Source organism: Crotalus tigris, unplaced genomic scaffold (genome assembly GCF_016545835.1).
Source record: "Crotalus tigris isolate CLP2741 ecotype Arizona unplaced genomic scaffold, ASM1654583v1 scf7180000021566.449902, whole genome shotgun sequence".
NCBI classification, from domain to species: Eukaryota; Metazoa; Chordata; class Lepidosauria; order Squamata; family Viperidae; genus Crotalus; species Crotalus tigris.
In genome coordinates, this window is record NW_024098568.1 from 357,161 (window position 1) to 384,582 (window position 27,422).

The window sequence follows — 27,422 nt, forward strand, 5'->3', positions numbered from 1 at the left end:
AAATCTGGGTTCCCCCATTGACTTTGCTTATTGGAAGCCAGTCGCAAATAGCGATCACACGATCCCGGAACATTTCAGCTGTCATAAATGTTGGTTGCTAAGCACCTGAATTTTCATCCTGTGACCATGGGGATGCTGCAACAGTCCTAAGTGTGAGGACTGGCCATTAGTCACATTTTTCAGTATTGTTGTAACCTCAAACGGTCACTAAAAAAATAAACAGTTGTAAGTTGAGGACTACCTGTACGTCATTTCATCTCTCTCCTATCCTGCCTTCCCTCACTTGTTATATTCAAGCCAACTAACAAAACTGAGTAAAATAATATGCAGCTAAATAATTCAGCAACACAGAATAAGAATAAGAATAAGAAAAGCATCTAAAGGAGCATTAAAAATAACAGTGGTACATTGGAGGTGCTAAAAGGATTTAAAAGGCCTGAAGAAATAAAAACAAGGGGGAGAAATGAAAAATGTTCTCCTGCTGTCTAACTAAGGTGTAAAGCAAACCGTTAAGTGCTCATCTCTAAGTTTAGTAAATTGATGATGCTGATGATTTTAAAAGCCTCAATAATATCGTCATCGTCATGATCATGATCATTATAGAAAATAACTGTATTGAGCTGAAGGGCAGTCTAAATCAAATGAGTTGATATGTTTGTCAGAATTGGGGAAGAAAGAAAGTGTTTCATCTGGAACTGGTTCTAATCAATCTTTTTCTCAGGGTTAATGTAATTGTTTAGCAAGATGAATTGCTTAAGAGGCTTTTCTTTGGGAGCGCTCCATGGAGGCCTGACCAGTGATTAACAGTTTGATCCATGATAAAATAACAAGTTTAGGGATTCCACACAAACTGAGTCATATTTCCATAAATACCTTCAAGTTTAGTCACGGCAATTAGACTTCTTGTTCAATTCGCTGCTTATCCAAGCACAGGTAGTCTTTGACTTAGTTCATTTAGTGACCGTTCAAACTCACGGCGGCACTGAAAAAAGGAACTGCTATTTTTCACACAACTGTTGCAACATCCCCATGGCCACATGATCAAAATTCAGACATTTGACAACTCATATTTATGACAGTTGCTATGACCCCGGGGTCACAGGATCACGTTTTGCAGCCTTCTGACAAGCAAAGTCAACGGGGAAGGCAGATTCATTTAACAGCCGTGTCACTAACTTAACCATGGCCGTGATTCCCTTAACAGCTGTGGCAAGAAAGGTTATAAAATGAGGGCAAAGCTCACTTAACTATCTTTCTTAGCAACAGAAATTTTGGGCTCAGTTGTGGTCGTTAAGTTGAAGACTATCTGTAGCTTCTTCAGTCTGAGCAGGTTGGTTAGGAAGGCCCCATACATATATCCTCCAGGGTTGTTTCATTTCTCACCTAATCTGAATAGGCCAGGAATTCTGGGAGTTGAAGTTCACAAGTCATAAAAGAGCCAAGGTTGTCTACCCCTGGAATAGGCTCTTTAAGTGAGGAGAGGGTTTTTTTCTTTTAATGACCCTGTAATCCCTTGCATTGGGGTGGAGTCAGGGCGACTGAATGAAGCTTGAGCATTTACTGGCCGGATGCCCTTCCTGACACCTACACAGAGTTCATAGCAGACAATTACTCATTGTGCCCAGATAGAGAAACATATGCCACTGTCTAGGACAGGGGTGTCAAACTGCCAGAGATTTGAAACAGCAATAAGATGATCATTGTTTTTGATTCCATTTTTTTAAAAGAAATCAGATGCTTAAGGGAGTTCAGACATTCGTTAGTCTTTGCACTAAATGGATGGGCCTCGGGATCAACAATGATCAGGATACTGTGTCAAACTGCCAGGAGACAGATAAGAAGTGGAGGAAAAGGGAATCGTGTGCTTTCTACTCTGTGACCAGTTACAGACACAGATTTAGGTGAATTCTGTCAGCTAGATTTGACCTGGGAAGTGCTGACTTGTTTTATCTCTGAGTCAGGGAGATTAATCCACCTTAAAAACTGTCAAATGTTAAGGAGTTCAGCTTAAAAGGAGACTCAGTTCATTGGACTGCAAGCCTTTAAAAATGTATTTTTAACAGAAAAGTGAAATCTCTAACTAGCCAGACCTATGTGAGCCAAAATGTTTCCTTTTAATCTCATAGGAAAGCAGTGTCTTTTTATAGTGGTATCTATTGTGTTTGGGTGAACATAAGCACATTTCATCCTTAATTTTTGAAGACACCTTTCTCTTTTAGAATTATTATTTTTCAATGTATGGAATATGTATGGATTTTAAAACAACCCAGGATTGCTGATCTAAGATTTTTTTTAACCAAGGATGACTCTAATTTGCAATCCCCTCCATGAAAGATAAACAGGCACCATGCAAAATTATGCTTTATTTTTACTCTTTCCTGCAAGGGGGAGTTCACCTGGTTTTTTGTTTGTTTGTTTTGTTTTGTTTTTTGAATATCTTGCTGAGTGTAAATCTGCTCTTTTTATATTTGCACAATTCCCTTTATATGGGAAAAGTTTAAGGGATTGGCATTTCTGTAAGCCACTCTCAGATTTAGGCATCACACTGATTATTGAACCAAGGGTAGAAAACCTAGAGATCAGAAAGAGCCATCCTTATTAAGGAAGTGGTATTATTTCTAATTTATCCAGTTTAAAAGTGAGCCCTTAAAGCATATTCCTATCCTCCATTATTAAATTGAGAGATGATCATCAGACGCAGCTAAAGGATGAAGGGAAAAGATGGGTGGGTAAAATAGAGAGAAAAGGTGTGTGAAGGAACGTAGGAAAGTTAAAAAAAATTAAAATGCAGAGGTGAAAGAAAACCTAAATGGAAAGGAAAGAGGAATTAAAGGCAAAGGATTTTCTCTAAGGAAATTATATAAATCAAGTAGGAACGCAAGCAGAGAATGACTTCTGAACGTACTAATTGGTCTAGTGGTTAAGGCACCAGGCTAAAAATTAGGAGAAGGTGAGTTCTAATCCTGCCTTAGGCACGAAAGCCGGCTGGGTGACTTTGGGCCAATCACCAGAAGTTGATGAGTTCTAGTCTCACCTTAGGCTTGAAAGCCAGCTGGGTGACTTTAGGCCAATCACCAGGAGACAGTGAATTCTAGTTCCACCTTAGCCATGAAAAGGGGCTGGGTGACTTTAGGCCAATCACTCTCTCTCAGCCCAACTCACCTCACAGGATTGTTCTAGAAAAAATAGAAGGAAGGGGTATTTGTTCACCACCTTGAGTTATAAAAACTAATAAAAGGATACAAATAAATGTTTTTCAGCCCTTGAAAAATAGCTCTGCTCTCAGTCATTTGAGCGCGAAAGAAATGAGAGAAGAGCTTAGAATGGATCAGTTGGCAGCATATGAGCCATTATCAAGTTGCCTCCCCCCATAAAAATTCACTGAGGGAACTTTTTTTTGGTTTTGTTTTATTTTTCACTCTTTAACCAGCTTGATTATTGTTCATTTTCAAACTTGGTGTTTCTTTTGTTCGCTTCTCCCTCCATGCCAAATTTAATTGTGGGGTGTGCTATTTTTGGAAGGTTGTCATGCTGTGGATCAAGCAGAGAGTCCTTAAATCATTGGCATAATTTCTTTTCCACATTCCACAAAAAACGTGGGAGAAAAGGAATATTGTGGAAGGAAGGGATGCTAGAAGTGGTTGCAGCAGCCCCCCTTCTAGTATCAGTTCCCCCCCCCCAGACAGAAAACCTCTTTGTGCTCTTTCCAGTAACTTCTAGTAACTCCAGTATATGTAGTCCTTGACTTACAACAGTTCATTTAGTGACCATGCAAAGCTACAATGAATGTTTTTCACACTTATGACAGTTGCAGCGTTCCCATGGTCACGTGATCAAAATTCAGATGCTTGGCAACTGGTTCATATTTATGACGGTTGCCATATCCTATGGTCATATGATCACCTTTTGTGACCTTCTGACAAGCAAATTCAATGGGGAAGCCAGAATCACTTAATTTTGTTTCTAATTTAACAACTGTAGTGATTCACTTAACAACTGTGACAACAGAGCTCATAAAATGGGGCAAAACTGCCTTAGGCATGAAAGTGGGAGGGTAACTTTGGGCCAATCACCAGGAGACTGAGTTCTTACTTAACAACACAAATTTTGGTGTCAGTTGTGGTCGTAAGTTGAGGACTACCAATATTCCACAATTAATCAGTGAAACGATTTGTTTCCTGAAGTTGTGATGCTCCAACACTGGAGGTTTTTAAGAAGAGATTGGGCAGCCACTTATCTCAAATTGTACAGGGTTTCCTGCTTGAGCAGGGGGTTGGACTAGAAGACCTCCAAGGTCCCTCTCAACTTTGTTATTCTGTTATTCAGTAACTCTGTGCCTTCTTGTGCATTAAGACGCAGGCCCCTTTTTAAAAGTTAAAATACACCACTTAAGAAAAGGGCTGTAATTTCGTGACAGAATGTTTGTAGGTGGTAAACTGATTTTCCATATTATAATCAGTTATTCCAAAAATATTTTCAGAGAATGTTTAATATAAAGATTGGCAGGCATTGGGACATATTTGTTCCTTGTGACTTCCTTCATTCTGATATATGTCTGAAACATCCATATCCCATATTTTATTCTGAGTAAAATTGTTCCGTGACCGGAATTGATCTTGATCATGATTTTTTTCTATATTACTATTATTATTATTATTATTATTACCCCATATCTATCCCAATATAGGTGGTCCTTGACTTACGACCACAATTGAGCACAAAATTTCTGTTGCTAAGCAAGGCAGTTGAGCTTTGCCCCATTTTACAAACTTTCTTCCCTCACAGTTGTTGAGGGAATCACTGCAGTTGTTAAGTTGATTACACAGTTGTTAAGTGAATCTGGCTTCCCCATTGACTTTGCTTGTTAGAAGGTCGCAAAAAAAGTGATCGCTTGACCCTGGGACACTGCAACCGTCATAAATATGAACCGGTTGCCAAGCGGGTGGATTTTGATGACGTGACCGTGGAGATACTGCAGTGGGCCGTAAGTGTGAAAAAAATGGTCATGTCCTATTTTCAGAGTTGTCGTAACTTCGAACAGTTACTCAATGAATGGTTAAAGGTGAAGGGCTACCTGTATCTAATATCCCTCCTTTTCCCATTAGGCACTGACTTCTCTTTTTTTCCTTTCTTTAGTGCTCCTTCAATGCTGATACCCCTTTCAGGTCCCAAAGTGACACCTGCTGTGGATAAATATGCTGTCTTTAAAGGGATTGCATCTGACAAGCCTGCTGAAGGTACTGTCCTGGTTCTGTCAGAGACAAATAAAGCAGAACTCTGAGGCTTGGAAATTCCTCAGAGAACATGTTTATTGATACAAAGTATCGGCAGGTCAAAAGTGAAACCAAGTCTGAATAGTGTCAACGCTACTAACATTGGATGTTCTTGCTTTGACAAAATATGAAGAGGCAGCCACTCTCTGTATAAGCCAGTGATGGCGAACCTTTTAGAGACCGAGTGCCCAAACTGCAACCCAAAACCCCACTTATTTATCGCCGGGTGCCAGGTGGGCATGGCCCACTGGGTGGGTGTGGCTATGGTGGTCATGCCAGACTGGGTGGGTGTGGCCAAGGTGGGCATGGTCACCTCAATGTTGCTCATGGGGAGGGATGCCTGTAGGGGCTGGGCAAGGTTGGGGGAGATCCAGGTGGTCTCTGGCAGGTGGGGCGGTGGGCAGGAGGCTCATCCTGTGGGGTGAGGCAAGGCAAGGTGAGGCAGAACAGGGATGCCATTGCCATAGGGCAGGGCAGGGGCTGGGGCGGCTGCTGCCTGACACCATCGGCCCACACACACACAGAGGCCAGCAAGCGCATGGGGGCCAACTGTCCGTCAGCAGCCACAGCCTGCCGGCCCCTCGACTGGCACACTCTGGGGCTCCGCAGCCCGCCGCCAGCAGTTCAGAGAAGCATAGATGTAGTGGGTCGTGCCTGGAAAAAGGAGAGCATGCGAGGCCAGGAGGGATGGGACAGGGGGGAGGGAAACCAGCTATGCTGGGATTCATCCGGCCATGTGGGACCTCAGCGAGTTAGCGGGTGGCTGGTTGAAGAGGGACGGTTGCCATCTCCAGGGCATGGCGCACATGCCCATAGAAAAGGCTCTGAGTGCTGCCTCTGGCACGTGTGCCATAGGTTCGCCATCACTGGTATAAGCTGTGTGGTACTTTTAGAGTTAAATTGGATGATGCTGGGAGGGAAAGAATGTGTGTGGGGATTAGTTAAGATAAGAAACCACAGGCTACAGACCTGAAGGAAAACTTTGCCCTTCAAACTGATTGGAGAACGTGATTTATGACTGCAAATTAGAGGAGGGAATTATGTTTGAATATTATGCGCTCAGGGGAGGGGAATTCAGATCTTGGCATCCACTATGCTGTGCCCACACTTTGTTTCATGATTAAAGACTTTTTAGGATAAACAATGCCTGAAAGTTCTTTGAAGTGTTTTCGTTAGTCAGAACCTTGACAAATAGACACGTAACAATCCCCAATACAAAGTTAAGAAATCCCACCCCTACAGCTATGCAAGTTACTATGTTCCCCAATAGATCTTCTTGGGCTTTTCATAAAATGCCCAGCCCAACCAAACCGATGACCTTGGTTCCCACGGAAGAAAATCCGTTTAGTCTAGTGAAGCGCCTGGTAAACCCCCCTCCCTCCGTGCTATGTGTCAACTGAAAATAAGTAGGGAAAATGGCTGCAGCTACGCTCATTTTCAAAGTTGGCAGTTACTTGAAGAATGGGGGTTTTTTTAAAGTTACCTTTGTAAATTTGATGTTTTTCCCTTCCGCTTTTCTCATATTCAAAAGGGACAATTAAAAATTCATTTTGATAACTTGACTAATTTGGATTGAGGCAGTCTGCTCTTATCAGAACTGGCTCTTGTAAAACCTTCAAAACCCTCCAGTCCAGAGTCGCCTTGTAGGGGAGATGGATGGCATAATGATTGAATAAATAATAAAATATTGGCCGCAGGCTACTACAGAACAGTAACTTTGTGGCGCTCATCAAAATTTTAATGACATTCTCTTTTTTAAAAAAATATACATTGTAGGTTATGGAGATAAATACAGTGCTTTTCGAGAACTGGAGCAGCCGTTGGAGAGTAAATCTGTAGGTAAGTTTTGCCCAATGCAGAACCTTCAAAATCAGCCTTCCTTGGGCTTTCTAATGGTCTCTGTCATTGGTTAAATTTGGGTCTGCTGGAGATCCTAGAAGATAAAGGGTTTCACTGGAGGTAAAGGTAGTCCTCGCTTTACGACCACAATTACGACCAGAATTCCCACTGCTAAGCAAGGTGTTTGTTAAGTGAATTGTGGCCAAATTTATGACCTTTTTTGCCATGGTTGTTGTGAAAAGAGACTAGACATTCACCTGTCTGAGATGGTATAGTTCTGCTTGAGCAGGGGGCTGGACTAAAAGACCTCTAAGGTCCCTTCCAGCTCTTATCCTACCCTACCCTACCCCACCCTACCCTACCCTACCCTACTCTACTCTACTCTATTCTATTCTATTCTATTCTATTCTATTCTATTCTATTCTATTCTATTCTATTCTATTCTATCATTATAGTCTAGTCTAGTCTATCATTATTCTATTTTATCATTATTCCGTTCCGTTCCATTCCATTCCATTCTATTCTATTCTATCATTATTCTAGTCTAGTCTATCATTATTCTATTTTATCATTATTCTATTCCCTTCCATTCTGTTCCGTTCCGTTCTATTCTGTTATGTTCTATTCTATTCTATTGAATCACTGCAGTTGTTAAGAGAATCAAGGGATCATTAAGAAAATCTAGCTTCCCCCTTTGACTTTGCTTGTTGGAAGCCAGCTGGGAAGGTTGCAAATGACAACCACACGACTGTGGGATGCTGCAACTATTGTAAATACATGCCAGTGGACAATCATCCAGATTTTGATCATGTGACAGTGGGGATGCTATGATAGGTTAGTGCAAGGTCCAGTCATAAGTCATTTGTTTTAGTGTCGTTATAACTGTTCATGGTTGCTAGGCAAATGACTGTAAGTCGAGAACTACCTCTATGCCGTCAACAAAAACAGGCGCTTCCTAAAGCAACTTTATTTAGTTATTTAAAGTATTTATATTTCTCTCTAGAGAAGCTCCTCCAATATCTTCCAGGTCAAAACACTATTCCTTCATGTCAGAACAACTAGAGTAGTAGTAGTAGTAGTAGTAGTAGCAGCAGCAGCAGTAGTAATAATAAAGTTGGAAGGGACCGTGGAGGTCATCTAGTCCAACCCCCCGCTCAGGCAGGAAACCCTATACCACTTCCAGTGTTGGAGCATTCACCGCTTCTGGAGGCAGGTTGTTCCACTGGTTAATTGTTCTCACTGTCCGGAAATTTCTCCTTAGTTCCAGGTTGCTTCTCTCTTTGCCTGTTTTCTATCCGTTGCTTCTTGTCCTGCTTCTAGGCGCCTTGGAGAATAGCTTGACTCCCTCTTCTTTGGGACAGCCCCTGAGATATTGGAAGACTGCTATCATGTCATCCCTCGTCCTTCTCTTCATTAAACTAGACCAGGGGTAGGCAACCTTGGCTCTTTTATGACTCGTGGACTTCAACTCCCAGAATTCCTGAGCCAGCCATTCTGAGGGGAAAGGGAGAGGTTTCCAAGCTGAGCTATGCTGGCTCAGGAATTCTGGGAGTTGAAGTCCACGAGTCATAAAAGAGCCACGGTTGCCTACCCCTGAACTAGGCACTCCCAATTCCAGCAACTGTTCCTTATATGTTTTAGCCTCCAGTCCCCTGATCATCTTTGTTGCTCTTCTCTGTACTCTTTCTAGAGTGCCTGTCAGTCTAAATCAGGAGTGTTCAACTTTGGCAACTTTAAGACCTGTGGACTTCAACACCCAGAATTCCCCCCAACCACAAGTCTCTGGTGGGAAGGGATACTCCAAAACAAGGTCTACTCTGAAAAACCTGTCCCTGTGTGGATGCAGGACTACTTGTACCTGTAATTAACTGCAGCTAGACAATGTGTATTGAGCTTCAGCATCTCCAGTTTAAAATGGCCGAGTTACTGGGAAAGGTCTGGAAAGCTATTGAAGGCCCCTTTAGTACAGCGATATGTCAGATTAAAGCCAGAAAAAGTTAAAAGATCAAATCTAGACTCCACTTGACTTGGAATCTCATTGGATTATCTGAGACTGGTGATTATTTCTCAACCTACGTTGCTAAATTGTGAAGAAATAATAATGCAATGGGACATAAAGGCCACATACGTTGCCCCAATCTCCAAGGAGATTGGATGAGATATAGCCGCAGTGTATAAAAATAGAACAATGTTAACATTTTTTGATTTGTATACAGAAATTCCCAATTTAGTTCTTTCAATTCCTATTACCTGGATTGGAAAAAAAAAAGAGTGCATCTGTTAGGGAAAGTAATTTATTTCTTGATTTAGGACATTCATATACCATCCTTCATGATTTGCACCCAAAGGACAAGGTTGCAATACAAATGAAAAATAATGAAATAGAATGAGAGAAAAACATCAAGTACTGTTTTTGATTGATGAAGCAGTTTCTGGAGTTGGTAACATAGAAGAATTGTATCCAGAAGGTCCCAAATCTCAAAGCCTGTTATTCTCAATTAAAAGGGGACAAAATGTCTATCCCATTATGAGACCCTGAGTCAGAATAAACACCTGTGCAGCTTATGATGATGTTAAGCTGAGTCATTGAGAGGAAAAAGCTATTTTTTCTGCAGGGCAGAACATAAGGGGAGGTGTTTCAGGTCAATTTCAGTTTTTTGGAATGTGCCTAAAATACTGCAGAATACTAATCTATCCTCTGGCTTAAATACTGCAGTTTCCGTAAGTACAGGCAGTCCTTGACTTACGACCACAATTGAGTCCAGAATTTCTGTTAACTGAGACATTTGTTAAGTGAGTTTTGCCCCATTTTATGACTTTTCTTGCCATACTTGTTAAATGAATCACTGCAGTTGATAAGTCAGTAACCCAGCTGTTAAGTGACTGGCTTTCCCATTGACTTTGCTTGTCAGAAGGTCGCAAAAGGGGATCACATGACCCTGGGACACAGCAACGGTCATAAATATGAGTCAGCCAGGCATCCAAACTTTGATCACATGATCATGGGGATGCTGCAAAGGTCATAACTATGAAAAACGATCATAAGTCACATTTTTCAGTGCTGTTGTAACTTTGAGCGGTCACTAACGAACTGTTGTAAGTCGAGGACTACCTGTATAAACAGCCTCTCTTTAAATGCAAGAGCTGGTTAGAATGCAGTATTGCAGGCAAACTGCCACAGCCAGGAATTCGATCTTGATGGGGCTCAAGGTCGATTCAGTCTTCCATCCTTCCGAGATCAGTAAAACGAAGACTCTGATTGTTGAAGGAAATATGCTGACAATGTAAGCTGCTCAGAGAGTGCGCTAAAGCAGGGGTCTGTAACTTTTCCGCCTTTGCGGACCGGTGGGGAGGGGAGAGGGGATGGCTTTGTGCAAGCAGCAGGCGTGGGCTCGCTTGCTCACAGCTTCATGTTGCGCAAGGGGCGGGTTCGTGCACCTGCCCCTTGTACAAATGGAGCTTCCCGCGCGCTTGCCTGCCGCTGTCTAATGCTATTGCTATTGCTAAGTTATGGAGAAACACCAAAGAGAGACGCAACTTCATTCATTCGTTCATTCATTCATTTGCCACCAATCTTACTCTCCAAAGTGCCTCTCCCATCTCCCTTTATTGTTACTTATGTACCAGCAAGAAATGAGAGGTCCTTTTAAAGCAGATAATAATAAAGGAAATCTGCATAAAGTTTACGAGGCTAAGTAGCTTGCATATTCTGAGAAAGATGGAATTTCTGTCATCAAAATCAATTTCTTCTTCATGGCATGGTTTTTCTGCCTGTGTTTGTGTGTGTGTTTGTTTGTTTGCGGTTTTAGAAGAGGGTTGGCAGCCATCCCATGACTAACAAACTCTGAGCTGAGGTTAGTTTGATGCAGCCAGCTTGCTTTATATATTTCCAGATTGGGAGAGATGCATTTTTAATCTTGGGTTCACAGCCAGTTCAGCTGTAACATAGCCCTGCTACAATCTTAGCATAATAAGCACAAAATATTGTAGCAAGTGAATCATATGATGAAGAAAGAAAGAAAGAAAGAAAGAAAGAAAGAAAGAAAGAAAGAAAGAAAGAAAGAAAGAAAGAAAGAAAGAAAGAAAGAAAGAAAAAAAGAAAGAAAGAGGGAGGGAGGGAGGGAGGGAGGGAGGGAGGAAAAAAGGAAGGAAGGAAAGAAGGAAGGAAGGAAGGAAGGAAAGAAGGAAAAAAGAAAGAAAAAGAACAAAGAAAGGAAAGAAAGAAAAAAGAAAGAAAGAAAGAAAGAGGAAGGAAAAAAGGAAGGAAGGAAAAGAAGAAAAAGAAAAAAGAAAGGAAAGAAAAAAGAAAGAAAAAGAAAGAAAGTTTTTTATTTATCAAATTGATAGGACCACTTATCGCATGCAAGGTGATAAATAAGAAAGAAAAAAAAAACCTTTGCGTTCTACTATCTGATGACTTTGTAGCATGGGAATGCATTCTCCAGGGCTTGCCCCATTAACATTTAGCAGCCCATTTATCTTCTTATTTTCACACACACACAAACATACATACACACACATACCTCTCAAATTAGGGCTAAAATAGGTTTTTAAGCCTCTGCTAGGGCATGAACCCTTTTATTCCCGCCATGTCCCAATGGATCATGGAGGGGTTTAAAAATATTATAAAAAAGTGAGGACCATCCACCCACTCCCCAAAGATTGCATCCATATTTGATTTCAACATAATTATAGAAAGGTGGGGGGAACAATATCCTTGAAAATAGGGCAAGAGTATCCTCATTGACTCATCGTCACTGAAATTGCTGTTTTTATGCTGTGAATAATGTTAACATGTTAGGCGTGATGGGTTTGCTGGATATCTATACACTTAACTCAGTGAGTTCAAAAGTTTTTCAGCCAGGTTGAAGCCAGTCCAATACAGGCAATTCTCGACTCTCAACCACAACTGAGCCCAAGATTTCTGTTTCTAAGGGTGAGACAATTGTTCATTGAGTTTTGCCCCCTTTTACGACCTTTCCTGCCACCGTTGCTAAGGGAATCACTGCAGTTGTTAAGTTAGTAACACGGTTGTAAAGTGAATCTGAATTCCCCATTGACTTCGCTTGTCAGAAGGTCACAAAAGGTGACCCTGGGACACTGCAACCTCCTAAAATATGAGCTAGTTGTCAAGCGTCCAAATTTAGATCATGAGGCCAGGGGGGCGCTGCAGCAATCCTAAGTGTAAAAAACGGTCATAAGTTGCTTTTTTCAGTGCCGTTGTAACTTCAAACGGTCACTAAGCAAATAATTGTAAATCAAGGACTACCTGTATTTCATTTTCAGACCGAAGAGGCAAGTTGGTTTTGAACTGTGTTTTTTGTCACTTTTAACCCTTTCACCAGCTTACATTTCTAACGGAAAAGCTTGCAACCCATCTGTAAGTCAAGTTTTGCTGTGCCCATTTCTTGGTCTGCGGTACTGTCAGTTTCACAAATGGCCTTCTGGTAAAGGTGATACTTGCACCACTTTTGAGGAGAGAATCAAGGAGTCTCCCTAAAATCTCCCAACTGGTCAGAATTTACATCGGTCTCAAAGACTGATCTGTTGGTTTCGCTACTGCAGCATTTGGGAAACTGACTCGACTGGGTGTTTTGGGTGTCGTTTTTTTTTTTAATTTTTGCTTTGGTGATGGTCATTTGAATATTTTATCAAAAATGAAGTGTGTGCTTGCCTCTGGATGTGGCTGTAGCTGAGTAGATAAGAGACATAAAGAACAAATCTTAAATTGAATTGAATTGGGTTGAATTTAAAGTACGTTCTTGGCTATTTCGATGTTTTTACGTCCTGCTGGTGAATGGGTTAAGCCAAATTTGAAGAAGTTGAGTAAATATTCCATTTTAAACTAACCATTCATGTGTGATTAGTTGTAATTGTGAATAAGATTTCTCCATTTTAATAATAATTGAAGAGAGTCCCTTTTTTTCTTTAGTGGAGGCTGTATTCAATAAAAGTAAAGCAGTATCCACCCCCACAGTTCCCACAGCTGCATCCGCTTATCTTATTATCAAAGTAATTTGAAGGCCAAGTCCATCTCATCTCCAAACAGTAACCAGCAGTTGCAATATTAACTTTTCGCCAGTAGATGTCCTCAATAGGTTAAAAAAAATCTTTTCCAGACACCATTTTTCCCCTTTTTCTATCTTTTAGAGAAAAAGGTGGAAAAAGAAACAATCTTCCAGTATAATATGATAGTAGGAGCTTTTAAAAAAAAGATTTTTATATACCCCAAAGTAGATAAGAATAAAGTGTAGTCTTTAAAAAAAATTATTTTAACCTTTTTGTTCAGCGCCTTTCTTCCCACACATACCAAAGCTGCTTTTTCAAGACGGGGAAATGATTCCAACAGAGCTTTTACAGGCAAAAAAAAGAACAAAGTAGGGTGAAGAGAGGAGGAGAAGGGTCTCACCCAGATCATCCGCGGTGGGTTTATTCATGCTTAGATGTTGCTGTGACTTTTGGCTGGTGCAGCAGGGTAATCGGCCATCTTACAGGACGATCTTTTGCTCCGTCAGCCCTCAGGAAATAGCTGGAGACACGAGAGAAGCCGCTGCCTTCCCGCAGTCTCCAGCAAGCCTCCTCCTCGGTGGTCGCCCCTCCAGAGCAACTTTTGACCCACAAGGGGTCTACCCGGCAAATAAAAACCCAGCCAGTGTAGAGACAAGTCTCCAGATACGACCGGACTCACCGCGAACCGGAACCGGAAGTCATGTGTGATTAGTTGTAATGATGTGCCATCCAATCAGTGTAGAGTCTTAGTGACCCCATTTATTTTTATGTATGCATTTGTATCCCGCCTTTATTTTTCTTTACAAATAACTTAAGGCAGTGAACCTATTCAACACGCCTTCCTCCTCCTATTTTCCCCACAACAACCCTGTGAGGTGGGTTGGGCTGAGAGAGAATGGTTGGCCCAGGGTCACCCAGAGATCTTTCATGCCTAAGGCAGGACTAGAACTTCTGGTGATTGGCCCAAAGTCACCTAGTGAGCTTTCATGCCTAAGGTGGGACTAGAACTCTCAAAAGGAATGAGTGCCATGAGAATATTCCAGCCCCAAATAATGCACTCATTTCTTTCACCATAATGGTGAGAAACTTGCACCCTAGGGCAGTGGTGGCAAACCTATGGCATGTGTGCCAGAGGCGGCACTCGGAGCAAGACTCGTGCCGTTGTCCCAGCCTTGCCTCCCCCCGCGACCCCCTCCTCACCAGCAGCCCCCCTGGAGGAGAGTCACCCCCGAGCATGGCCCACGCAGAGCAGCGCAGCCAAGGACACGGCAACCAGGCAAGCGTAGACAAGACTCTGCCCTCACGCCCCATCGTGCACAGTTGATGCTGCAGGGTACAGACAGAGAGCGTGGCCACCATGGCGCTGCTGGGCTGCCTGGGCGATCTGCAGCAGGCCCTGGAGGCAGTGAGTGGCCCTGCGGGCAGGTGGGGTAGGGCTGGAGCGGGGGTGGGGCAGGGGCGAGGCCAGTTTTTGGGCACTCGGTCTCTAAAAGGTTCGCCATTATTGCCCTAGGGACTTCAGAAGGCTTCCCAAATTCTTATGTCCCTCAGAAACTCCTTGAGTCAAAAACGTAGTTTTGTGGGTTTCTGAGTTAGCAAACAGACTCACGCTGCAGCATTCTGGAAAAAGTCACCATCATCCAAAACAGGAAGTTATGGGCGCAGGCAGTTATGGGCATGTAACACCTCCGCTTTGTGAACTGTGCCGATTGACAATAGGCTCCTGAGTGCATTCGTGGTGCTAATTGTGGACGCCTTGCTGCTCTCTGAGCTTGGTGGTTTTCTTGCAGACGTCTCATTACCCAACTAGCTAATACCGTCAGTGCAAGGGTAATGAAATATCTGCAAGATAACCACCAAGCTCAGACAGCAGCAAGGACTCCACAGCTCAACTCTGAGCTATAAATATTCTCTTCTGTTAGAATAAGGGTGTCAAATTGCCGAATGCATCATAGAGAAACTGGCCCAACCCATTGCCAGCAATGCCAACAATATGTTGTGACACGTCACGTGATGTTGCGAGTTTGACATTCCTGTGTTAGAAGGTGCTAGTTATTACATAAAAGGCTGTATGTGACAGAGGGAACGCTTGTCCCCCATAGTTTCTGCCTGTGCCACGCATTCTGACCAAGCTTGGTGTGCTCCCGGTCCCACTGCTTAAACAACGTCATCTGGTGAGACCAAGGAAATGGGATTCACCTCTCATGCCCTCTGCTCTCTGTAATGCCATCCACCTCCCGGAAGTCCGTATGGCTCCCGTTGACGTCCTATTGAAACAAACCATTAAAATCTGCCTCTAATCCCAGGTTTGTTTTAGTGTCTGATGTTTTGGTCTTTTGAAGGGACGCTGATTTTTTTCCAAGACGTTCACTTTTTTGGCAGTATAATCTTCGTTTTTAATCTTTTATTCTTTATTGCTGTATTGTCAGCTACCCAGAATTATGATAGAAGATTGGAGCAGTCCATATATGGCAGAAATAATTTTTAAAAGGTCCAGTCGTAGCTTGGTCCACAGCGGACAACAGTAACGTAATGTTAAGTGCTCTGCCTGGCTACCAAAAGAGGAGACAGTCCATACGTACATATTTTATATATTTTCTGGTCAAGGACAAAAAATCAGGTCCACACCTGAAGGTCCAGTTACACTGATTTATTGCTCTTCGTGCCTTTGGTGCTCTCTAAGCTGGCTTGTTTTCTTGCTAGCACTGATGATGTTACCTAATTTGGGTAATGAAACGTCTGCAAGAAAACAAGCTCAGAGAGCGCCAAGGACCCCTTATGCCTGCCCTGAGCTACAAATATTCTCTTTCATTAGTCTTCATACCCATGCATAGAAATCTTCTCAACTAACCTAGTTAGAGTTAGATAAGAGCGGTGGACCTTGGCTACGTAGGGATTCTAGACTGATCCCTCTTTTAACTCCGCCCCCAAGTTCTGCCACTCTTTCCCCTACATTTGCCTTGGAATCAACAAAACATTCAAATCCTTAACTTAACCTCATTTGTGCTTATTATCTTTTATTTATGCTTTTTTTGGGAAAACATTAAAAGATTATTCACCTTGAATCTTTGAGAAGAAGTAACATGGAAAGTGGACAAAATAAAATTACTTCCCCCGCCCTTGGACATTTTGAACAGGTGGGAATTAGCAGATACGGTGCTCGGTGAAGCCTGTTAAAACAGAGGTCCCCAACCTTTTGGGCACCAGGGATCTGTGGAGAAAGGTTTTTCCAAGGACCGGAGATTGCGTGGTTTTGTGTGCAGCCTGCATCCTGAGGATGGGGCTTTGCTTGTTTGTGCGGACCGGTTGCTGGCATGCCGCGGACCAGTACCGGTCCACGGACCGGGGGTTGGGGACCCCTGGGTTGAAATGTTCATGAAATCCAATTGACTTGGCTGTCCTCTGTTTTTCAGGCGAGAGCTTTGCAGATTTCAAGTCCCCGGGAACAGATGACAGCTTCACTGACTTCAAGACCGCGGACAGCATCTCTCCACTAGAACCGCCGAGCAAGGACAAAGCCTTTCCTTCCCCTTTCTCTTCCCTTTCTCTACAGCCCAAACAACAACCCCAAGCAAAGCCTTCTCTGAATTTGGCAGACCTGGATCTGTTCTCCTCAGCCTCAACTGGAGAGAGCCAACCTGCTCTCTTTCCAACTGCGTACAGTTCCCCCAAACCAGCAAATTTTGCTACACCATCACACCCAACACCGGCCGCCGCCACTCTGCCCATGCCAGGCAGCAGCTCGGCCCTGGCCAGCGACTTTGCCAACTTCAACCTTTTTGGCGGGTTGTCGAGTTGTCCTCCGGCTCCCACTCAGGACGAATTTGCAGACTTCATGGCTTTCAATAACAGCGCCGTCTCTCTGGAGCAGCAGCTGGATGATAAACACAGCGCCCTCAAGCAAGACGCCAACGCTGTTCCCCCTGCTGGCTCCTTAGCCGGTGTCGTCAAGAACGGGCAGAGCCCCGTTGCTGCTTCCAACAAATACGACATCTTCAAGCAGCTGTCTCTGGACAGCCCTGGGTTGGGATTTGAGGAACTAAAAGACCACACTCCTTCCTCGGTGAAAAGCGAAGACGATTTTGCTGATTTCCACTCGAGCAAGTTTTCCTCCAGCTCGGAAAAATCCCTCGTCGACAAACTGGCCGCTTTCAAGCACACCAAGGAGGACTCGGCTTCCGTCAAGTCTCTCGACCTCCCATCCATTGGTGGCAGCAGCGTGGGCAAGGAGGATTCGGAAGACGCCCTCTCTGTCCAGTTTGACATGAAACTGGCAGATGTGGGAGGAGACCTTAAGCATGTCCTGTCTGATAGCTCTCTGGATTTACCAACGGTTAGTGGTCAACATCCACCAGCAGCAGGTGAGGAACTAGTTAGATTGCTCTGGTAACAGCAGCTCCAGGAAAAGTCCCAAAATGTTGTCTCATGAGCTGAATTTCAGTATTCTGCACTGACCCTGCCATGGGAAAAGCATCCTGAATCTGTATTTTGGGCTAGCTGCTCATCTCTTAATCAAGCAGTATTAATTGGTGTCCTTCTATGTAGTTTCTAGATCAGCTGGTTTTTGAGGTAGATCCTGTCCTACACAGTATGTCCTCTTAGCAGCCCCAGTTTTAGGCAAAATACTCTTCTCTTGTGTCACTAATAGTGTAAGACAGAAGCAGAACCTGTCAGAGGCTGCTTTGGGTTTAACTAACTGATTGCAAAGGGATTTGATGCCATTGTGTGGACATTCCCATTTTCCAAAGCACGGGGTCTGTCCTTTGAATTTTCCTGCAGCTGTGAAGATTTTTTTTTTTAAAAAAAAAATCCCAGGGTTGGAAAGAAGTTAACCAGTTCTGGCCTATGCAGGGGTGTGTCTCTCTAAGCTATGAAAACAGCCTCCAGTTCCTTTTTCATTAATCCCAATAAAGTAGTACCTTAATTCCAGTGGTTAAATCAATCAGAATGTCAGTGTAACTGGGACTTTAAAGGCCAGTTTAAGTTATGCTTTTGAATCAGTATTAAATCTAGTCATAGGTATTAAAGTACTGTCTGACCAGATTAAGGCAATGCGTACGGGGAGGGGAGGGTCAATCCCTAATTCTACCCCAGTTGAAGATACAGCCAGTACTCACTTGAAATTCTGCCTCATGCAATTTCTGCACCAGAATATCTTTTGAATAATATAGCTGCTATTTCACATTTGCACAGATCATTAGATTGTCATCCCTGTGTATTCTGGAAGAAATTAGCAATAATAACAGGCCCTAGCTGTGTTTAATGCTAGAAATTGTGATATTTTCCCCTACTGTGGATCGATGGCTTTCTTACATTCCGGGTTCACGCAGAGACAACTGTGACTGCGTTGTAAACCCAGAATGGTGCTATTAAGGCATTTTTTTTTTCATTCTGGTATGCAGTCAGCAAAAAAGATTCCCAATACTGGCATTGATATAGTCATTAATGGCCTTTCTGATTCAGGGTGCAAACAATAGACTTTGATCTAGGAAAACGTAATACTGAGATCACTATTCTAGTGAATATTGATCCTTTTGCATCAGCTGCTAGTGGGTTGGGAGCCATCCTCCCACAGAAAGGTCCCACAGAAAATCAGTGTCCTCTTGGATACCTGGAATACAAGGGTGTGGCCAATTCTTTGGGTTTTCTCACCTGTACTAAATTATGATAGGTGAGAGGGTCGTAGTGGATTGCTCTCTCCCATCAACCGGAACCCCAAACAACACTAATGCCTCTGTAATTGTCCTGAATGGAATAAAAGGCCAGCAAATCTTGTGTTGCAGTGTTTCTCAATCTTGGGAAAGTTAAGATGTGTAGACGTCAACTTCCAGAATTTCTCAGCCAGCATAGCTGGCTGAGGAACTCTGGAAGTTGAAGTCCATGCATCTTAAAATTGCTAAGGTTGAGAAACTATTGTATTGAATTTTCTTCCTTTTAGTTTTCCTTAGGAAATGAACGATACCGTACAGAAAATGAATTGGTTATCTCCAGTTTAGTTGCAAACAATTAAACTAATCACCTCATGGGATAGTGATTTTTTGGGGGGGGGGGAAGGTCCAATTTTTCTAGAGTGGATCACTGAATTTTGTGGCCTTCAAAAACACAGGGAAAAAAATCACAATATTCCAACACAAAACAACAGTTAATCAGTATTAGTATGGGTGACAAGGAAACAATTGCTCCAGAAACCATGTACTTCTACATCGTTAAGTGAAGGAGGAGAAAAAGTAAATGTACTGTAATCTTATATTCTATTTTTAGGTAGGGAACATAGAAACAAACCCTTTGCTGGCTTTAGAAGAAGGGGATTTCTCTAACAGGGTGTTTGAAATATCAGGAGTAAATTTTGCTTTGTGAAGAATTAAACCTTTTTTGTAGGTTAAAATGTTTGATCTGGTCTGGTGGGTTGTCCAGTCGTCTGGTACCTACCGTGGTTGTTCTTGAAAGATTTTTTTTTTTTTTAATTTTGAGTTTTTTCAAAAGCACTTTTTTCCTACTATTTTTCTAATCTGTCTTGGTGATAGTTTGATGAATTCATTGTCCGTAGCAATTCAAGGATTGATGATTGCCATTCAGTTTGCACCCAAAGATGCAATCTGGATCCTGAGATTGATTTAAGTCAGTACTATGCTTTGATGCTAAACTTTATAGAGCAGTGTTTCTCAACCTTGACAATTTTAAGGCATGTGGACTTCAACTCCCAGAATTCCACAGCCAGCATTGCTGGCTGTGGAATTCTGGGAGTTAAAGTCCACATGCCTTAAAATTGTCAAGGTTGAGAAACACTGTTATAGAGAGTGATTTCCCCCCATTCCTTATTTTCCAGAATCAAGTATTTATCTAGTTTCTGGTGCCAAGGGCCTGTTCAAGGTTAATATTTCCATCTCCCAGTCATGATTAAGGGATCAAAAATGGACTTCTCTGTTCCCTCAATCAAAATCCCAGAACCCATATCCACAGCTTGCCATCCCAGCGGTACCAAAGAAATAGTTAATGCCAACCAAGATTAACAGCTAAGTATTTTAACTATTGGCTGGGAATCAAGCTTAGGTAGCATTTTCCATGCTTCCTTTTGATGCAGACTTAACAATAAAATGTAGTTAAAGCGTAAGAAAAATTTACACCAAGCGGAAAGGGAATGGTGAGTCCTCTGCTACTTTTTGATCCCTTAGATCAGGATTTCTCAGCCTGGGCAACTCCTAAGAGGCATGGACTTCAATTCCCAGAATTCCCCAGCCAACATAGGTGAATGGCTGGAACATGGGCTAATGGCTGAGGGATTCTGGGAACTGAATTCCACACAGCTTAGAATTTCCAAGGATGAGAAACACTGCCTAAGATGCTGATAGTTAAATGACATCTGCTCTGACTCCAAAATTCCTTCTTGCCTAAACTTTCCTTGAGCTTTCTGTCTACTGTTATTTGATAAATCGACTATTTTTCTGTCCTGTTGCCTCTTTCTCTCTGTGTATCTATTAGAGCTGTGGAGCGGTGCAGATTTGATTCCAAAGAGGAATCAGACAGGATCCCTGCATGGAACACCTGTCTCCACCCTTTAAAGCAGCTTCATCTTTTCTCAGAAACTCCCAGCTGCTTTCAAGAGTTGCAGACAGGTACTGCAAAGCACCTTTTCTGAAATAACGCTCGCAGCCCTAACGCTGTATAATGTACAGTATATACGTAGAGAGACAGAAAATAAAACGTTTCACATTCTGAATTTGGTAATGTTTCCTATATCTCTACCACTTTAATTGAAAGTAGATTCCTTTTTTCTTTGCTTGTTTCTGTAAACTGAATTGTCAAAAAGGGACAGTATTCCCTTTTTCCATTCCCTTTTCTGTCAGTTTCAGAGAGGAGTTCCTAAGTTACATAGGACTTCTTATCATCTGGTATTAGCATTGCAAACAAAACCAGCTTTTAATCTTTCCACGCTGAGAATTTATGCAAGCAAGCTACCGGGGACTAGAAGAAATTGATGTCTGGGTGGTGGGGGGGGGGAGAAAAAGGGATATTTAAATCAATTACTCTTCGGTTAAACGGGCTTAACACAGCAGGAATGAGGAGAGAGACTTTTTTCTAGCTCTTTCAAGGGGATACTGTCTCTTTAAACTTTGTTCTTTAATTCTGTGAACAGAAGGTGGAATTGATTGTGGAATTAACAGTCTGACCAACTTTTAACCTTCTACGCCTCTTCTGCTTGTTAATTTCAACCTGTTGCTATTTTTCTGCCAAATTTTAGCCCTTTTCTCGGTTCTGTCTGATTGAATTGTCTGGCCTTGGGGCTGGGGGTGTGTGTCTCTTGCCCCTCTTCCCCTGATTTGCCTTCATTGGCCCTTTTTTGAAACATTGCAGTGGGATTAAATGGCTGGATCACTCAATTTGCCCTCGTTTGCAAAACTGGCAGAACCTTTTGCATCAGAAACCCTTTTTACGAATCAGAATCGGGGTAGAGATCTTCCTTCCGCCTGTCTCTTTTCCTCCACTCTGATGCTTTGATTTCAACTTGACATTTTCCTGTGTGAATGTGCCTTTTCAAAACCGCTTTGATATCTCTCTTCTGTGAAAGACTGATCTGCATGCTTTGGTTCTGACAATTTTCCTTTGAGCTCCTGTAATATTCTCTTTTTGTGATCTGTAAGTCCTGCTGTGTTTAAATAAATATTTATCTTGGCATAATTTGAAAGTCTGAGCATGTGTGGTTTTTCCTTTTTTCCCCCTTTTTTGAGTCCAGAAATTTCTGATCATCAGAAGAAAAAAAAAAGTTTAAAGCACTTGTATCCCCTTCTATATGAAAAGTCTCTCTCTCTCTCTCTCTCTCTCTCTCTCTCTCTCTCTCTCTCTCTCTCTCCTACCTATCTATCTATCTATCTATCTATCTATCTATCTATCTATCTTAATTAATGTCTTTGGTGGTTAACAGAGCTAGAATAAGGAATGGAAGTTATGACTGTTCAGAAAAAGATCAAACAAAAATGGGTTTGATATTTGTCTGAAATCGTATAGGGTTTCCTGCCTGAACAGGGGGTTGGACTAGAAGACCTCCAAGGTCCCTTTCAACCCTGTTATACTATTGATGACCATGCAAGATGGCTGCTTTACTAGAACTAAGTGGGAAATGACATCCTCTAGGGCAGGGGTAGGCAACCTTGGCTCTTTTATGACTCGTGGACTTCAACTCCCAGAATTCCTGAGCCAGCATGGCTCAGCTTGGAAACCTCTCCCTTTCTCCTCAGCATGGCTGGCTCAGGAATTCTGGGAGTTGAAGTCCACGAGTCATAAAAGAGCCAAGGATGCCTACCCCTGGCCTAGGATGAAGATGTGAAGACATGGAAAGAAATGGAACATTTGTGGAAAATAGCCTTTTTATTTACTATTCTCTCTTTTGGGGGGGGGGGGTTTGTTTGTTGAGGCTTTTGTTTCCTTTTGCTAATAAATAGGCAGAAGTGGCTTACAAAATATTTAAATGAAACAAAAACAAAAGCTTTGTAGCAGGAAGAATTCTCTGAAATAGTGTTTATAGTACCAGATAGTAGGTAGTCCTGGACATACAACCCACAATTGAGCCCAAAATTTCTGTTGCTAATTGAGACAATTGTTAAGTGAGTTTTGCCCCATTTTATAATTTTCCTTGCCATAGTTGTTAAGTGAATCCCTGCAGTGGTTAACTTAGTCACACGGTTGTTAAGTGAACCTGGCTTCCCCATTGACTTTGCTTGTCAGAAGGTCGCAAAAGGGGATCACGTGACCTTGGGATTTCAACTGTCATAAGTCCATGCCAGTTGCCAAGCGTCCAAATTTTGATCACATGACCACGGGGATGCCACAACGGTCATGTGAAAACCAGTCATAAGTCACTTTTATCAGTGCTGTTGTAACTTCGAATGCTCACTAAGTGAACTGTTGTAAATCAAGGACTAGCTGTACTTACTTTATTCAAGGATGAGCTATATGGTATAATTCCCAAATGTTAAAAACAAAGAATGCATTTTCTACCTTCAAAGAAGGGTGAATTTAATCTAGCAGATGATTTTTGATTGCTGACTTTATTTAGAGCTTAGTGGAACTTCCTTTGTTTTTGCTACTTAACTCTTAAGGAGTAGAGTAAATTTTGACAGAAGCATCAATTGATTCCTATCTGTATAGGATACAGATAATCCTCTCTCTTTCTGTATGGGTAGTCCTCCCCTTACGACCACAACTGAGCCCCAGATTTCCATTGCTAAGCAAGACAGTTGTTAAGTGAATTTTGCCCCATGGTATGACCTTTTTGGCTCCAGTTGTTAAGTGAATCACTGCAGTTGTTAAATTAGTCACACAATTGTTAAATGAAACTGGTTCCCCATTGACTTTGCTTGTCAAAAAGTTGCAAAAGAGGATCACATGATTCCCCGGGACACTGACACCATCATAAATATGAGTCAGTTGGCAAGCGTCTAAATTTTGATCATGTGACCACGAGGATGCTGCAACGGTCATAAGTCTCCAAAATGGCCATAAATCTTTTTTTTTTTTCATTGCATTTGTAACTTCAAACACTCACTGAATGCACCCTGTAGGTCAACTACTTGTGACCCTGTCTTCTTGTCCCATCTTTTCCTCTCTTAGAAAACAAGCTAATTAAATAAGAAAAACACTTGGAGTAGTGGAAATGCTATGAATAACAACAGGAGGGAGCTTTCTTTAAAGTGATACTTAAGAATTTAAAGCTTAATCACACTGTAGTCATTTAAATGTCCTCCTTCCCCATCTTATCCTGTGTAAACGAAATTATCAGCTCCCACCTCTTTGATGCTAAAGAAGCTCTATTGCAGTTAAGTTAGTGTGACACAGCTGTTAAGTGAATCTGGCCTCCCCATTGGCTTTGCTGGTCAGAAGGTCGTAAAAGGTGACCACATGACCCCGGGACATTGCGACCGTCATAACTATGAACCAGTTGCTAGGCACTTGAATGTTGACCCTGTGTCCATGGAGATGCTGAAATGGTTGTGAAAAATGGGCATAAGTCACTTTTTTCAGTGCCGTTGTAAATTCAGGCAGTCACTAAATAAACTATTCTAAGTCGAGGACTGCTTATAATCTAAAGCAGGGGTCTTCAAACTTGGCCCTTTTATGACTTGTGGACTTCAACTCCCAGAATTCCTCAGCCAGCCATGCTGAGGGGAAAGGGAGAGATTTCCAAGCTGAGCCATGCTGGCTCAGGAATTCTGGGAGGTGAACTCCACAAGTGATAAAAGGGCCAAGTTTGAAGACCCCAGATCTAAAGGGTAGTATGGTGGAAAGCTGAGATTTAACTTTTCCCACATGACTCCATGACAGGGGTACAACTAATACAATTCTATAGTATACTATTGCCGTCTCCAGAACATCTGAAAACACCCTCAGAATGGATTAGGACAGGGGTAGGCAACCTTGACTCTTTTATGACTCGTGAACTTCAATTCCCAGAATTCCTGAGCCACCATGGAAACGTCTCCCTTTCCCCTCAGAGTGGCTGGCTCAGGAATTCTGGGAGTTGAAGTCTACGAGTCATAAAAGGGCCAAGGTTGCCTACCCCTGGATTAGGACATACAAGTAGTCCTTGACTTATAACTATTTGTTTAGTGACCATTCCAAGTTATAGTGGCACTGAAAAAAATTACTTGTGACCATTTTTCACACTTAGGATCGTTGCAGCATCCCCCATGGTCACGTGATCTGAATTCAGGTGCTTGGAAACTAGCTCTTATTTATGACTGCTGCAGGATCCCGAGATCATGTGATCACCTTTTGTGACCTTCTTACAAAGTCAAAGTCAATGAGGAAGCTGGATTCAATTAACTGTGTTACTAACTTAATGATTACAGCGATTCACTTAGCAGCAGTGGCAGAAAAGGTCGTAAAGCAGGACAAAACTCAACAACTGTGTTGCTTAGCAACAGAAATTTTGGGCTCCGTTGTGGTCATAAATCGAGGACCTGCCTGTAAGTGAAATGAACACTTTAAGACTTTGGCCCCAACTTCCATTTGAAAAATTAGGGGCTGGGCTTTTAAGACAACCTTTTATGGACTGGATTAGAATAACAGAGTTAGAAGGGTCCTTGGAGGTCATCTAGTCCAGGGCTTTTCAACCTTTTCACCCATTGTACCACTTTTAGGATATGGCAACATCCGAGTACCACCAGTTGCCTAGCAAGGTGTCAAAAACTTGATGACCCCACCCCCCCCAAAAAGAAAAAAGTGATAAAGTACAGGTAGTCCTCGACTTACAACAGTTTGCTTAGTGACTGTTCGAAGTTACTGGCACTGAAAAAGTGCCCCCCAAGTCACAGCTGAGCAAGACACCTGCTTGCCCACCCAGCGGTGCTCTTCCTCCTGTCCGAGCTTTCCATTGTTGTGAGCATTTCTGTTGAGGATTGGCAGCGGGAGTGGGGTGGGGGTGTTTGGTTTTTATTCCCCCCGTCTGCTGGGTGGTTGCAGCAGATTTTGGTCACTTCACATGATCCTGGGCACTGTGACTGTCATAAATATGAATCAATTGCCAAGCATCTGAATGTAAAGCATCTGGAGAGGCTGCAACATTCCAGCTGATCGGCGCTTCTTCTGGGCTCAGCAGAAGCATCAGGATCAGTGCTGCTTTCCAGCTGATTGGTGCTTCTTCAGGGCTCAGCAGAAGCACCAGGATCAGCGCCGAGCTCCAGCTGGAGCCTGGTGCTGATCCTGGCGCTTCTGCTGAGCCCTGACAACCCTGCACCTCCAGCCATCTCTCTCTCAGGCTTGTGCGGTGCTACCACCGGTTCAGCTCATTCCCCTCCCCCCGCTACCACTTTTCTAGGATGGTCACATACCACCTGCCACGTGCCAATATACCACAGGTGGTACCCGTACCACTGGTTGAAGATCCCTGTTCTAGTCCAACCCCCTGCTCAGGCAGGAGACCCAATACCATTTCAGACAAATGGTTGTCCAGTCTCTTCTTAAAAACTTCCAGTGTTGGAGCATCCACAACTTCAGCACAATTTCTCTCTTTTAAAATATCTGCCATTTCATTCAGACACATAACACACACACCAAGAGAATTGCAGTTGTTCATGTTGTCACCAGGCACGGTTACTACTTCTCTGGGAACCCCAAAATATGGAGGGTCCCATTTTCTAGGTCAGGAACTGCACACCTCTGAATAGTTGAAAAATGTTAAGAGTGCAGATACAGACACCTAGTTCACAAATTTTAGGAGATCTTTGGTACATATAGACCTAGGCAGGGCACCTAGATCTTGGCAAAGATTATTCCCACTTGACATAATAGCGTGGAAGACCCCTAGACTTGGCCCTTTGGTTTTGTGTGTCTTCTTCATAAACTTATCATATCCTGATCACCAAAAAAACCCTCGCTTCTTATTCATTGAATAACAATGCAGGCTGAATGTTGGGTTGATCCTGCCATCCTGATCTATTGCAAATCAGGATGGTGAGCAATGAAGGCTATATAGATTCCACACAATGGAATTAATAGTCCACGTACAATCTTCTCAGTTGGTTGCGTATTTGTGGCTTGTTTGCATTTGCTTTCCCCCACATAGCCGCTGAGGAAATAGGGAGACTCCCCGATTTGAAAAAGACACATGTTGTTGAGGATATTAGCTCAGTGCAATCCCAGTTCTCTTTATCACAAAAGGCCAGGGGTGTCCAATCTCGGCAACTTTAAGACTGGTGGACTTCAACGCCCAGAATTTCCCAGCCAGCATGGCTGGCTGGGGAATTCTGGGAGTTGAAGTCCACCAGTCTTAAAGTTGCCGAGGTTGGACACCTCTGAATAAGGCAACTGATCAGACCTGAGCCAAAACGCTAGTTGTTCATGCTGAAGAACCAAATGTCAGTCATGCAGGTTCTTTCTTTCTGATATTCCATACATTTCTTCCCCATTGTTTAAAAAAAAACACATATATCTAAATTTGGGTTTAGCCTTAAAACAAAGAGGGAAACGAGGTTGCTTGAGCAAAAATAAACTACCTCAGGTTCACCATAGTTAGCTTTTAGACCAGTGTTTCTCAACCTTGACAATTTTAAGGCATGTGGACTTCAACTCCCAGAATTCCACAGCCACCATTGCTGGCTGTGGAATTCTGGGAGTTGAAGTCCACATGCCTTAAAATTGTCAAGGTTGAGAAACACTTGTTTTAGACAAAGTACAAATTTTGCACCTGGTTGAGCTATGCAATGATCAAGTGTTTGGTGATACTTCTGTCAGGCATTCCAAAGAGAACGGGAGAAGAGGGAGGTTGATTTCCCTTCTGAGGCAAAAATGAGGTTGGGTCCCCAAATT

General features: G+C 42.6%; 1 protein-coding gene across 6 annotated transcripts in view; it reads left to right on the forward strand.

The window, feature by feature from the left end:
• Positions 1–27,422, forward strand: part of SYNRG (synergin gamma) — a 92,666-nt gene that overhangs the window by 37,332 nt on the left and 27,912 nt on the right. For all 6 annotated transcript variants that reach the window (XM_039318817.1, XM_039318822.1, XM_039318818.1 and 3 more), the window contains 3 exons: positions 5,137–5,237; positions 7,050–7,112; positions 16,535–17,482. In XM_039318817.1, coding sequence (XP_039174751.1) covers positions 5,137–5,237; positions 7,050–7,112; positions 16,535–17,482 — 1,112 coding nt within the window. The remainder of the gene's footprint in view (positions 1–5,136; positions 5,238–7,049; positions 7,113–16,534; positions 17,483–27,422) is intronic.